At 40.1% G+C, this 14,400-nt stretch overlaps 2 protein-coding genes across 2 annotated transcripts in view; one reads left to right on the forward strand and one right to left on the reverse strand.

Moving 5' to 3' along the window:
- Nucleotides 1-384: 384 nt before the first annotated feature.
- LOC119478896 (zinc finger protein 2 homolog) lies at nt 385-4,386 on the forward strand. The gene is made up of 4 exons (XM_037753920.1): nt 385-676; nt 1,424-1,603; nt 1,794-3,397; nt 3,446-4,386. Exons 1-3 carry the CDS (start codon nt 571-573, stop codon nt 3,368-3,370), a joined length of 1,863 nt encoding a protein of 620 aa, XP_037609848.1. The 5' UTR covers nt 385-570; the 3' UTR covers nt 3,371-3,397; nt 3,446-4,386.
- A 963-nt stretch (nt 4,387-5,349) lies between these two features.
- The window catches only part of LOC119479425 (ankyrin-3-like), a 116,390-nt gene continuing 107,339 nt past the window's right edge, over nt 5,350-14,400 (reverse strand). The window contains 7 exon segments of the mRNA XM_037755006.1: nt 5,350-6,832; nt 7,006-7,068; nt 7,722-7,949; nt 8,110-8,193; nt 10,519-10,602; nt 10,921-11,119; nt 11,243-11,945. Coding sequence (XP_037610934.1) covers nt 7,030-7,068; nt 7,722-7,949; nt 8,110-8,193; nt 10,519-10,602; nt 10,921-11,119; nt 11,243-11,945 — 1,337 coding nt within the window. The 3' untranslated portion in view covers nt 5,350-6,832; nt 7,006-7,029.

The raw sequence follows: 14,400 nt of genomic DNA on the forward strand, positions 1-14,400 counted from the left end.
TTTTTTAATCCTGTTTAATTTTAATTTATCACCCAATCACTTTTTTTCTTTGCTTCTTTGACTCTTGAGTTGCTGGAACAATTTAATTTCCCCAGTGTGAGATCAGTTCATATCTTATCTTATACTGCATAATGAGTACTTTTACGTTTTATACTTTAATTGCATTTTAATGCTAATACTTATGTAATTTTATGTAAATAAAATTTTGAATGCAGGACTTTTACTTGAGAGTATTTTTACACTGTTTTAATTGCTACTTATCTCAGTACCTCTTCCACCCCTGCTGGGACATTGAGAGCTGTAATACCATCTAAGACCAGCTGTATTACCATGTAAGACCAGCTGTAATACCATGTAAGACCAGAGGGTGGCGTTGGCGGTGTTCCACCTTCAACCGTAACATTTATACGACACATGAAGAAGAAGAACCCGGAAGTGCTGTGTGTTGTCTGCCTACCTGGCTGCTCGTACCTGCACGTTTAGTTTAGTTTCACCAGGTAAAACGTGTCTGGCGGAGCGGCTGAAGACACAACATGCTCCCGGGTTGAAGAGAGACTGTATCGGTCCAGGATGTGTGCTAAACTGGAGGCGGTGAAGCTGCAGGTGACCGACAGACTGAAGACAGCAGCGGAGGAGATCTACAGCTCTCTGGAGGAGAAGCTGCTGATTACTGCAGGTCCGTGAACGCAACACAGCTCTTTAATAAGAGAAGTCAACAACAACAACACATGGTTTATATAATCAATGCATCTCCTTTTATCACTTTAATATCAGGCTGTTATCTTCTGCTTTCAAAGGCAAACACGACATATATTTACTCAATGATACAGTACTTGCAGTGGTGGAAGAATAACTCAGATCTAACTTAAAGGTCCCATATCATGCTCATTTTCTTTAGTAAAAGATCTGAATACTTGTTCTTCCAACAAGTGTTTTCAACAAGAACTGCTTTCAAAACTTAATGATAACATACATTTTTAATAATATACAGAAGTTACCAAGTGAAAATGTTTTTATATATTTTTTAAACATGTGATGAGACTTTAGTTCAGCTGTTTTGTGACTGCACCTTCACTAAGAAGAATTACAACTGTAGACTTTAAAGAAACATTTGTGATGTTCGGAGCAGGAAAAGACAATATCAGAAGTTGTGGTATTTTATACTGTTTTGTCTGCACATTCACAGATTTAAGGATTACACATAAATGCACCATTATGGCTTTTTAACCAAACTTAACCAACCTGTATTTTAAGCTTAATCACCACACAGACTTTAAAAAAGAAAGAAATACAAAATACAGAAATACAAAACAACCTTCTCTTGTAAGGGCAAATACATTTATTATAAATGTGAAGATTGCAGCTGTATTTCTTCTTACATTTATCCTTATTTGTGCCTGATTTTGTTCCTTTCTTCCTCCAGATATGACACCTGAACAGCAGAGAGCAGCTGTACACAAGCGTCTGTCGGCGGTTGCTGACGAGATCTTCAGGATCCTGGAGAGAATGATGGGAGAAGTCTCCAGTTCCCACGAGGAGGTCGAACGCCAACGCCAACTGATGAGCATCACGTTGAAAACGGAGACAAATGTACACAGAACAGGTACATTATACATTCAATAATGTAAAACTAAATATATAAAAACTAAAACTTTCTGAGAAACTGAAACTAACTAAAACTAAACTAGCATAACCTTGATGCACACACAGTTTATAGGAAATATTGTTATGGCCTTTGTGTTGGCATTTATTGCAGTTTCCATGCTGAATTTTCTATTCCATCTTCCCCTCAGACAGACTGCCTCTCTCTGGGTCGGACGGTGAGAAGGACACTTCCTCTGAGCAGAGCCGGAGCTCCAGTCAGGTCCAGAAAACATCAAATCTGCCACAGAGTAAAGACGCGTCGACGGAGACAGACCGCGAGTTTAACCACGGTAGACCTTCACATCTTTGGGCAGAAAAGGGCACCTCGACTATGATGGAAACAGAGACGCTGCCACTTGGAGACCAAGAGGTTCTCTCATCAGACAATTCAGAAGCTACGAGTGAAGATGATGACAGTGATAAAGAGAAACATCTCAAATCAAACAAAAGAAAAACATCTCAAAGTCAGCATGAGGATTGTTGCAAAACGTGTGGAAGGTCTTTCCTCAAAAGTGTTGCTACGAAGAAAATAAAAAAGCAGGAAATTTCTACAACAAACAAGAGCCAAACGGCAGGACAGAGTTGTTGCAGAGTGTGTGGAAAGTTTTTCCGGTACAAACGATCTTTTCTGAAACACGTACTTACACACGAACAGAGCTCAGATCTGTGCGGAGCCTGTGGGAAACATCTGGACCCCGAAGAGAGCTTGAAGGTGCATTTACAAACCCACAACGAAGAGAACAGCTGCAGGGATCAAACGGAGGACAAACAGTCGGAGGCGGAGGGCTCTGACGCTGAGAGTAAAGAGGATGACAGTGATGAGGAGTGGATGGACAGTGAAGGAAGTGAGAGTGACGATGGAGACAGTGAGAAAGATGACACCAAAGAACAAAAGTCAAGAACAAAAGGATCAAACAAACCTAAAGGACTTAAGAATAAGGAGGATTTATCGCATCTGAAATACCGCTGTAAAGTCTGTGGCAAGTCTTTCTCCTACAGAGCCTCGTTTTTGAAGCATGTTCAAGAAGACGAGGGGGATGCAGATCTTTGTGGCGTGTGCGGGAAGCGTTTTGAGTCCGAGGACAGCTTGAGGCTTCACTTGCAAACTTACATCCGAACGAATGACTGTGAGGTTTGCGGCAAACACTTTGAGAGCCACAAACAGCTGGAGATGCACATGAGAACGCACACGGGAGAGAAGCCGTACATCTGCAGCGTCTGCGGCAAGGCGTTCGCCCAAAACGGAAACCTGATGGGACACATGAGAGTCCACACGGGGGAGAAACCGTACATCTGCAGCGTGTGCGGTCAGAGCTTCAGCTTTAAAGAGTACATGATGGCTCACATGAGGATCCACACGGGGGAGAAACCGTTCCTCTGCAGCGTCTGCGGGAAAGGGTTCAGGCAGAGGGGAACTCTGAAGACGCACATGATGATCCACACGGGAGAGTCCACGCACCGGTGCGGCGTGTGCGACAAGAAGTTCTACAAGAGCGGAGCGCTGAAGATCCACATGAGGTCGCACACGGGAGAGAAGCCGTACCTCTGCAACGTTTGCGGGAAAAGCTTCTCGGCGAGCGGCTCGCTGACCAAACACATGGGCGTCCACGAGGGGGAGCGGACGCACGGCTGTGGCGTCTGCGGCAAAGGATTCGTGAGGAAGGAGGATCTGAAGAGACACGTTCAGACTCACGAGGATGAATCCACACAGCTGACGAGCCTTTAATGCCAGCTAAAGGAACAGTTCAACATTTTAGGAACTAATTTGCTTTCTTTCCAAGAGAACAATTAGCCGATTAATCGATCGACAGAAAATTATTTAAAGTCATTTTACAAGAAAAATTACCAAACCTTGTTTTTCCGTCTTATGTGATGGTGAATTGATCTTTTGTGGCTTTTGGACTGTCAAATTGGACATAAAAAAAGACATTATCTTCAGGAAATTTGCATTTTTCACAATTTTTCTGACATTTATTATGTTATATTTATTGCATTTATCGACATTATTCTGTCAGTCTTGCTTTATCATTTTGATTGTTGTCGGAAAAGTAATGATACTGCCAAATTGGGGCCCGTAAAGGCGGGATCTCTGTCATCTGTCATATGTCAAAAGAATGGCCACTGTACTGTATATCATATGAAATGTTACTAGTTATATGTCTTTGATAGATAAAACTGAAGCACCATATGCATGATGTTAGTCTGATCACTTATCAAAATGATTATACTCAACAAGATTTTTTTTTTATTATTCAAAAGAGAGTTTGTCTTAATGGAAATATGTTACACAACAAATATTTTGTTTTACACTAGTATTTTTAATTGTTTCAGATTTTATTTTTATTAATTTCACAACTTGTCTTTTATTACCAATTTCTTATAGAATGGTGCTACAGTATGCTGTTTAATCATCAATATATGCAGGAAATCTGTCTTAATGTTAACATTGTTTTGAAGATGCAGCCTGAGAACAATGCCTCAGTTTATAAAAAATAAAATAAAACCATAATATATATAATTATTATTGACATTTGAGCCATTATTTCCCTGTTCATGATCTTTTGATTTTATCCTGAATTGTGAAGCATTTTGTTAAGTCTGTTTCAATATGACAGCAAAAAATAATCATTAATAACCTGTGACATTTAATAGTGATGATTGAGATATCACTGCAGTGATGTTTGACAGCATAGTGTGTCCCACGGGCCGATGACATACTATAAAAGTCGAAGTCGTGAAAAATTTCATGAAAAAAAGTCATAGTATAGTATGTCGAAAAATTTCATGAAAAAAGTCCTTGTATAGTATGTATAAAAATTTAATGAAAAAAAGTGATAGTATAGTATGTCAGTTCTTTCGACATACTATACTATGACCTTTTTGTTACATTTTTTGACATATTATATTATGACCTTTTTCATAGTAAAGTATGTCGAAAAAAGTAAAAAAAAGTCATAGTATAGTATGTCGAAAAGAAGGTTAGAGTCGAAAAATAGACATAGTATAGTAAGTCAAAAAAAGGTCACAGTATTGTATGTCGAAAAAAGTAAAAAAAAGTCATAGTATAGTATGTTAAAAAAAAAGTCAGAAAAAATAACAAAAAAAGCATTTATCACTATTTTCAGAATTTTTACAAACCAATCAATTAATGGATAAAATCATGGACAGATTAATCCATAATGAAAATAATCATTAGTTACAGTCCGATACAAAATAGTTCAAAATGAGCTCCACCTCAACCGACTACATCAGTAAAATGCTGCTTTTACATTAATAATCTAATGATTTAATATTTGTAAGGGATAATGTCCAGCGAGCTGGTCATTGTTGTGAAATAAACCCAGACAGGGCGATGAGGAGGAATGGTCTTGTATCGCCCTGGAAGGGTTTATTTCACAATAATGACCGGCTAGCTGTACATTATCCCGCTTATAACACGGCTACTTACTTAAGAATCAGTAATCTGACACAATCAGTCAGAATTGCGTCCATAGCAACGGTCTGTTATACATAGCAACGGTCTGTTATAAAGAAATAACAGACCGGAGAACGCCGTAATTGACCAATCAGAATCGAGTATTTATCAAAGCCGTGCAATAACACCGTATAACAAGTCACAGGGGAAGTTTTTCTGCATTGCGTTCTTTAACGATTTGGTAAAGTTGAAGTGAAAAATTAAATTGAAAAAACATAAACTCACAGATGTTCAGTTTAAACACAGTTTATTTTTCTGCTTAAATAATTACTTGGATCATCCAGTGTAGGCTATGTTGGTTCATCATACATGTTGGTACCAGATTAATCATCAACAATGGATGCTTCGGGGTGGTTTTGTATGAAAAAAGACAAAAAGAAATAAAATTACACAGGAACAGAAGATCAGATTTTTAACAATGTGTGATCAATACTGTAGTTGTTAATAAAAAGTATATTTGGATAATGGGGCTAAAAATGTAGATTATCTGTTCTCATGTAATTAAAGAAAAATCATCAAACCGTCAAAATAAAAGTCCCGTTTTTAAAATCACAGCAGACCTAAAAGCTTTAACTTACACATCTAGTATGCATGATGGGCTTACACATAGACATTTGATGTTGCTCACACGGGGCAGCTAGCAGTTAGGAGATAACACACAATGTGCCAGTCTGCAGGTTACATTCGGGGGCACCGTCAGTGCCTTCCCTGAACATCTGATAACCGGAGAGTGTGCGTGTGTTTTCATTTTCGTAAAAAAAATCAAATAAAAACAGTTATAGATGACGGATGGTTGGGTTATTATGAGTGCTCACAAGGACAGACGTACCATCTCTCTAATTTTATTACAGTGCTTTTTGAATTAGGAGGAAAATAAAAAGGAAAGCGTTAAAAATAAAGTGACGTCACATGCAGCAAAATATTATTTCTCTGAAGACAAATAATGTTCCACAGACTGAGCGGGAGTAGCTGTTAAAGAAACGTCCTTTTGTTTCAAATCAAGCAGTTATTTTTTTCATTCGTTTCTCATTTACATACGGCTTTTTTTTTTTGTTCCTTTTTATATTCATATGGGAAGAGCACGTCAGGTCGCACACTCAAGGCTGCTCAAACAGTGTCGACCTCTCAATACAAATGCACCGACTCTGCAAAGCTTCAACTCAAATCAGTGCATAAACAATCTGTGAAGCTACTGATTTTTTTTTTTTTTGGATTTTATACAGTGTCATTTATATACAACAAAAATCACCCATTTAATATTATATTTCATTTAAAAAAAAAAAAAAAAAAGAACCACATGGTACACCCCAATACTGTGGGTCCAGGAGGAGAAAAAATAGACCATATAAGGCGAGTGTCTGGGAGAGAGTGAATCACACGTCTTCCTTTCATCTGTCAGCGTTTAGTTTTCCTTGTTTGTGCCGTCTTTGGTCACACAGGCGCATTTCATTCATCGGAAGATAAGAAAAGCTCCAGCTCACGTCCATGCGTGTCCTTTTTCGGTGTCGTTTCCAACGGTGAGTGAGTTTTTTGGTGACATGCTCATGCGAAATCAAAGAAAATTAACTTGTTTTGCGTTGTCGTTGCTGAAAACCATGCGTTCTAAGTGAAAGCTTCAGACACGTTATTTTGGCCGATTGACGAAGACTTCCAGTCTTGTTTTTCCTCCCAGGGTGTGTTATGTTGTGGTGTCGCAGGTGGACGTCAGCGGACCTGGAGGGTGGAAGATTAGAAATTTAACATTAAAATCTGAAGTGCGGCAAATGGATTGATGATGGATGATGATATATAAAATTGTGAACCATTTTACTATTTTGGCTTTACAGATTGATATTTATGTACTTCATGAATGGATAATAGTCAAATAGAAGTTGTTGGCTTCTTACCTGGTTTAGTTGAGAGCTCTACTGTTATGACTGACTCTTCTTCCCTTGCTTCTTGTCTCCAGGCTTGGCAGACGGAAAATGATGGAAAGCAGCGAGGTTCATCAAAAGGGAGAAAAACAAAGAGAAAACAAAAGTTAGTGTTGTGCTCGGGCTAAATATGACCCGTGTGTGTGTGTGTGTGTTAATGAAGCACAGTTGAGCTCAACTACTGTTGAAGAGATCGCAGGCAGCATGCTGCAAGAGAGACGAGTTGAAGGAGAGAAAACAGGATGTTAAAATTACTACTTTGATATCAAACATGCATCAATTCATGTTAGAAGAGAGAAACAAATAATTATCTTTCTATATTAGTTGAAACACGTAATATTAGTAGTTCTCAAGCTCAATCAACGAGCCAGGACTGATCTATGAAGCTGTTGTACTACTGATTCAGTGGGAAACACACACACAGCAAAACCACTGCAAACAGGCCTTTATAATGACCCAGCTTCTCCATTACACTTAACAACCTGCAATCCATTTCTTTCACAGAAGCATGACAGCAAACAGCTCAGATTAATGCTGAGAACAGACTTCACAATAAGAGCCCTGATCCTACAGATGTGCAGGGGTGAGTTGGATGTTTTCTTTTGCTCTATTTAAATACAATTACAGCTTCATGCAGGTGTTAAGTGGACCAGGAGAGCTACGTTCGGCGGTTGGTTTTTAACGGCAACCTCATGTTTTTCTCCAGACTTGTCAGCCTTGTTGCCCTGTCGGGAGCGCTTCCCCCTCTTCTTGCCCTTCCCCCCTGTGGCTCCTGCTGAAGAAGCAGCGCCTGATCCACCTGCTGCTGCTACACCACCATCAACACCACCAACACCAACACCAGCTCCTTCTTGTGTAACAGTTTCTCCTTCACTTTCCCCCGTGGTGAACACACGGCGCACCACCTTTCTGATCACCTGTAGGGGGCAGAAGCATGTCAGGGTGGAGGGAGGCAGGAGAAATAATGGAAAGGAGGGTGAGGAGGTGTGTATGAGATGTCATGTGATACAGCAGTGTTTGTGTGTGAGCTGTAGGATAAAGATGCGACAGGTGATGGAGGAGGGTGAGGATGGTTACTTTTCTGGTGACCAGATTCCCGTCTTCATCTGTGAACCGCTCCTCCGTCACAGACTCTCCAGGAATGTTTTTGGCCTCCTCTCCCTGGGGTGAAGGGTTAAAGGACGAGTAAGAGATGGGAGGATGGAGGGGTGGAGGTACAAAGGTTGGGAAGAGGTTTGCTGTAAGACTGTTATACATCTGGTTATTTAGAATATAGACAACACAGACAGACGTCTGCCTGCCTGCCACAGCCAATGGGTTTCCCACTGTTAAAATCAAGAATAAAGATTTGAAAACTGCACTGCAGCTCTCCTTGATGATGTTCTGAAGTTATGACGATGTTTTGCTCATTTCAATTTGTATCTTACAACTGACTGACTGTCTGTTTTTGGGAAGGTTAGACTGTGGAAACCCAACTGATGCTGCTGCGTAACGCAGGCTGTCTCAACATGTTAATATAGCTGAACGCCTGCAGTAGCAGAGAACAATGATGCAAAAGCTAAGATTCATTGTTTTACATGTATAATAGAGATGTTCAAACAAGTTGAATTATTATTATATTGTAAAATAATGTCAATCAGACTTTCAGCTGCAAACTCTATGATGACTTTTTACTTCAAACCTGCATTTCTAACAAGAAAGAATTTCCTCATTTGACAATAAAAAACACACAAGTGTATCACACTCAGCTCACAATGAGGCTCCATTTACACAGAAACAGATCGTCTGTATTTTATAGCTGCCACGATTAGTTTGAGTGAAAATAATTGTTAGTTGCAGCTCATAAGTAAAATGTTATTTGTTTTGTAAATTCCAATTTTATCCATTTCTTATCCAGTTTGAATTAAGAGTGAACAAACATCTGAGGAGTTCAGTGTGTTGCTCAACTTAACTCAACATACTTTTACAGATGTTCTGCTCCTGTGGAAATCCAGGCTCAGAATTAGGCTTACAAATAATATTACACTCTACATATGAGCCAAACACGCAGAACAACCAGCAGTCCACCAACCGGGTAGCAACGGCAAACACCAAACAGCTCGGCTGGTGGTGCAGAGGCTCACACCAACAAGCAGTGAGTAGCACTATAGCAAGGCTAAACATCCACACACACTCTCCTCTATACAACGATAGTCAAGTTTCCATCCAAAGAAAATGCAAATCAATGTGTGTTTCCATCTGCTACCATTATGTGAATATTAGGATAAGATAAGATTAAGAAACAGTTGATGTAATTAAAAGACCTCAAATTATGGAAAACTTGATGGAAATATGGTATAATGTTTGTTCCATGTTTTTCCGATTTTTCATAAATTGTGTTAAACTCTTTGAAAATATTTTACAAAAATATTTAATGAAATTTTACTAATATTTTTCAGACATTTTACGAATTGCTTTACTAATAATTTCCGGACATTTCAATATTTTTTTGATATTTAAATATTTTCCAAATATTTTGGTGATTTTTTTTGTGAGGATATTTTAATAAGTTTTGGATATTTTACTAATATTTTTCAGACTGTACAGAATTTGTTGGACATTTTAATAGTTTTGGATATTTTACTAATATCTTTCGGAAAATGTTTTACACATTTTATTTATATTTATTGTATATTTTAGTGAAATTTCTTTCGGACGTGTCAATAATACATTTTGGATATTTTACTAATATTTTTCAGAAGATAATTTTGGATATTGTACTAATATTTTCGCAAATTTTTTTCCAGACAATTTTATAAACTTTTGGATATTTTACAAATCGTTATACAAAAAATGTTGACAATATTTTACGAATGTTTCAAAAGATGTTTTGGACATTTTATGACTTTCAGTCATTTTACTAATCTTTAAATATTTTACTTCAATTTTTCGGAAATTATTTCCAAAATGTTACTAACATTTTCTGTTTATTTTCCCAATTTTTTTTCAGACATATAAATATATTTTTTAGATATTATTTTTAGATATATCAATATTTTTCCTATATTTTCGTGAATTTTTTTTCAGAAAATATTGGGATATTATACTAATATTTTTGCAAACATTTTGTGGACATTTTATGAATACATTTTAATACTACTAATAATACTACATTTTCACTTTTTAAATTTAAATTCTCAGACGTTCCACTGCATTTTTGTGTGTAAATTGAAAATTTGCATTGAAACAGTTGAATGGAAACCTTTCCTATGATACACTCTCTTTCTTACAAATACTATAGCTGCACACAAACACACTCCCATGTTAAGAAACATGTACAGAAACATACTTTCATTCTATAAAACACAAAAAAGGCTGTCAAACGCACACCAGCACAGCCCAACTTCACAATCTTTTTTGTCTATCTCAGTGACTCTTCACACTTGTCTCAAAGCTTTATGCAAGTTCACTCTGCCTCCAGCTGTCCACACACCAGGCCTTACACACCTTCAGTATGACTCGTCTGCGGAACACCCTGGTGGTGACAGTGGTCTCCTCATCGGAGCTGGACTCGTCAGCTCTAACACTCCCCTGACGAAGGCAGCCCAGTAGCATTGTTACATTACCGACCAATTATGACTTTGTGGAAAGTTAAAATGAAATGTCGGACCAATTTTGCCATTCAAATGAATTATGTAGGTTTATATTCTTCATTGTAAACCCACTACAACTGAATTTAAGGCTTTAAATTATGTATATAACTGCACACAATCATTTTTTAGGCCTTGAATTATAAGAAAACACATTTGTACATTTTTTCAAGGCCCACAGACACCACGATGTGTGTTTGTGCATACATTTAAAGTACACAAGTAAATAAATAGAAATGTCTGAAAGAGCGACACTCACCTGGACTTTGTGCTGGGACCTTTCACCTCCCTCCTCCTCCCGTCCTCTGCTTGGTCCCGCTGTGCTGCTGTCCTCCTGAGATCCCTTCCTCTTGGACTCCTTTTCCTTTCCTTCCCTGGCTGCATCGATGTGACCGCCGTTATGTCTGTCGGTCTGCGCCGCTGCTGGCTGCTCCAAAGAATCAGCCAGACTGTCGGGACTGCGGGAGTGAAACAAAGTGATCACAAAACTGCTCAGAAAACATTGATGTATTGATGTGTATTTAACTAAAAAAGAAAACCTTTGTGTGTAAATATGTAAATAGAATAAAAACAAATCCTACCTGCCCTCCTCGGTGCCGGGGCTGTGGCCGTGGGCCGCCGACTCTACGATTGCGCCGGACGTCTCGCTTCTCCAGCCTGGAACTGAACACACGTCTTTGTCTGCTTGCTGAAGTTGTTCGAGGATAGCATTCATCCTCTCCTCTGTCATCTCCTCGTCCTCCAAGCCTCCCTCCTGCTTTATATCCTCCAGCAGACTCTGCAGCCTCTCCGGGGTCATCTCCTCCTCCTCTTCTTCTTCCTGCTTTCCATTTCCAAGACCAGTTTCTGGGGCAGCATCTTCTCCCTGACGCTCCAAATCAACGCCTCGCCCTGCCTTCACTTCTTTCTCTACAGCCTCCTCATCTGTTCCCTTTCCTGATAGCTCTACTGCCCTTCTGTCATTATCCTCATAATAAACCAGCCCTGTCTTTTCTTCCTTAGACATCCCTTTTTCTCCAGTGGTCATGGCAGTATCTTCGGCCCCAGCGTTGGGGGGCTGCGGGACATTGAAGGTGGGGCCGGGGGCAACTGTGAGGGGGTCGCTGCTGGAGGTACTGGTGGTCTGAGTGAGAGAGAGGTCGCTAGGTCTAGTGAGCATGATCTTGCTAGGGGACTCTGCGCTAGCTTCGCCCTCGCTAAAGAAGTCGTCTGAGCGAAGCGGGGACGGGGGCTGGTAGTTCAGGGTTGTGGGGGTTTGCAGCTCCAGATCTATATTGTCGTATCCTGGGTGGATGGCAGGAATAAAGGATTAGAGGGTGAGGGGATCGAAGAGGGAGGGAAAGACAAAAAACAGGGGAGGAAAGGAGGGAGGGAAGGGTGGTGGAGGTGATGAAATGGGGAAACACTTATAACATCTAGCATTTGTTCAAAAGTCACACAGGTGTAACCGGAATACACTTTAAAGCTGCATTAACGGATTTTTTTGGCCACTTTTTTTGGGGGACAGCAGAACAAGCTGTAAACACAACATTAGCATATTATCACCTTATAAAGCTGGTATGGTGAACTTGCTAGCAAACAGTCAGCCTATTTACACATCAAGCAGACACAGAGCAAAATTAGCACTCATTTGGAGTCATATTTGTGTCAACCTGATGAATGTAAGTCCAATATTCAATCTTCTTTTAGCTCTGTTTTTGGTCTCCACCAACTTGAAATATTTGCTTAATGCTCCACTGTGTTCACCAGCTAGTTCCTAGCTTTGTTTGCCTGTCGTTTGGTGCTGGGCAGGAAGTGAACATTCATTCATTCACCCTTTTTTAGCTCTGTTTTGGTCTCCACCAACTCCTGAGAAAATATGTGGTACTTCAGCCACTAGATGTTTAACTCTTTATCTGCTAGTGGCTAACTTTATCTGTCTGCTGTTTAGTGCTGGGTAGCGTACAGTGGGTTTATCAGCGCTTTTCAATGAAAACAGCTGCTGCATGTCAAGTTAGGAAATAAGGTTGACTAGAGTGGAGTCTGCAGGCCAAAACAACTAAAAACAAAGAGCTAAAAGTGGCTAAAAAGCTCTGTACAGCTGAGGGTAACTGTAGTGTAGGGTGATTACTCTCTGTGAACACAGTCAGTAACTATCTGGTGAATGTAGTGGAGCATGTAGAAGCTAAAAAGACATATATTTCCCTCAGGAGTTGGTGGAGACCAAAAATAGAGCTAAAAGCGAGAGAATATTGGACTTACACAAACCAAGTGGCCAGAAACACGACTCCAAATGAATTAGGGCTGTCCTGAATACCATGTTTTGGACTTCAAAGCTTCGGTGAGAAATATTCTAAGCTTCGCGGCAAGGCGCAGCTGTCTGACATGTTCTTCTGTCTGTCTTTAGTTCCTGTTTCAGTGCCGCTGCCGCACTACTGTACACACAACAAACAGCGATATCCGTCTGAGAATAACAACTAATGTTGAATATGAATAATGTTGTGGGATTATTCCTCATTTCATGGGCTATTTGGGGATTTATACATTATTATTATTACATACTTATATATAAAAAAATAAACAAAGCATTCAAATGCTGAATTGGAGGTTGATAACCATGGCAACGGTCGAAGCTTCGAAGCAATCGGGTCAGCCCTAAAATGAATGGATGTGTAAAACAGCAACTGTTGTGATTACATGTTTGCCATGTCATGTTTGTTGTGTTTACATCTGGTTCTGCTGCCCCCAAGTGGCCAAAATAAAGAATGAATGCTGCTTTAAGGATTCTTCTTCTTCAAAGAACATGTAGTGACTCCTGTGTGACTTCTGAACCAGCACTACAGAGTAGACACATGATCAGATCACAAGATGGAAACAGAGAAACCAAAAGCACCAAAGACAGAATATAAAGTGTAAGATAGAAACTTCACATGTACTGTATCAATTCTCTTCTCTATAACATTCAATCACACTAATGTCACAAAGTTCCTCAGGAACTGTTGTAGTTTCAAACTGGCACTTTAGTCAGCCAAGTCTTTAGTAAAAGCACTAAACGTCAAACAAGCCTGACTTCAGCTCATCGTCTCAATAATTACATTAATGAGAGAGTATGAGCAAAAGCTAACAGTAGAACTCAGGTAGGTTAGTTGTGTTGTTTTCAACACAAGGCAGAGAGGCGCAGAGCAACAAACGGGCATCTAAATGTAGACTTCAGGAACAGAACGATCCTGTCTGAAGTAAGAAGGGACACCAGGAGGGAGGGGAGACGGTGGAGGGGAGGTGGGGACTAAAAGAGGAGGAGGAAAGTGATGATATAGGGGTGGAGAATGGGAGCAATGAGGTAGGAGAAGAGGTGTAGAAGTAGGAGGAAGTTGAGGAGGAGAGGAGGCACATATTGAAGAGGGAGAGGGGATAGGAGGAGATGGAAAAGGAGGAGAAAGAGGGATATAAACAGGAGAATGTGGCAGAGAAGGAGGAGATGGAAAGGTGGGAGAGGAAGACATGGAGAGGGAGGTGCAAGCAAGGGGAGGAGAGGGAAAAGGGGGAGATGATTTAACGGGTGGAGGAGGGCGAAGAGCGAGAGGAGACGAGGACAGACAGAGGGCAGAGGGAGGAGAGTGACGAGGAATAAACAGAGGAGGAGAGAAGAACGAGGAGTAGCTAAAAGGGCTTCGGGGGGAGGAGGGGAGGGACGGGGAGAAGGACAGAGTGAAGACGTGAGGGAGAACCGGAGCGACGGGCAGGACGTAGACGGGAGGCG

The sequence above is a fragment of the Sebastes umbrosus genome, chromosome 20 (genome assembly GCF_015220745.1).
Source record: "Sebastes umbrosus isolate fSebUmb1 chromosome 20, fSebUmb1.pri, whole genome shotgun sequence".
NCBI lineage: Eukaryota > Metazoa > Chordata > Actinopteri > Perciformes > Sebastidae > Sebastes > Sebastes umbrosus.

Coding starts and splice junctions, on each gene's coding strand:
- LOC119478896 (XM_037753920.1), top strand. CDS start 571: ATGTGTGCTAAACTGGAGGCGGTGAAGCTGCAGGTGACCGACAGACTG. Junction 677..1,423: donor GAAGCTGCTGATTACTGCAG/GTCCGTGAACGC, acceptor TTCTTCCTCCAG/ATATGACACCTGAACAGCAG. Junction 1,604..1,793: donor GACAAATGTACACAGAACAG/GTACATTATACA, acceptor TCTTCCCCTCAG/ACAGACTGCCTCTCTCTGGG.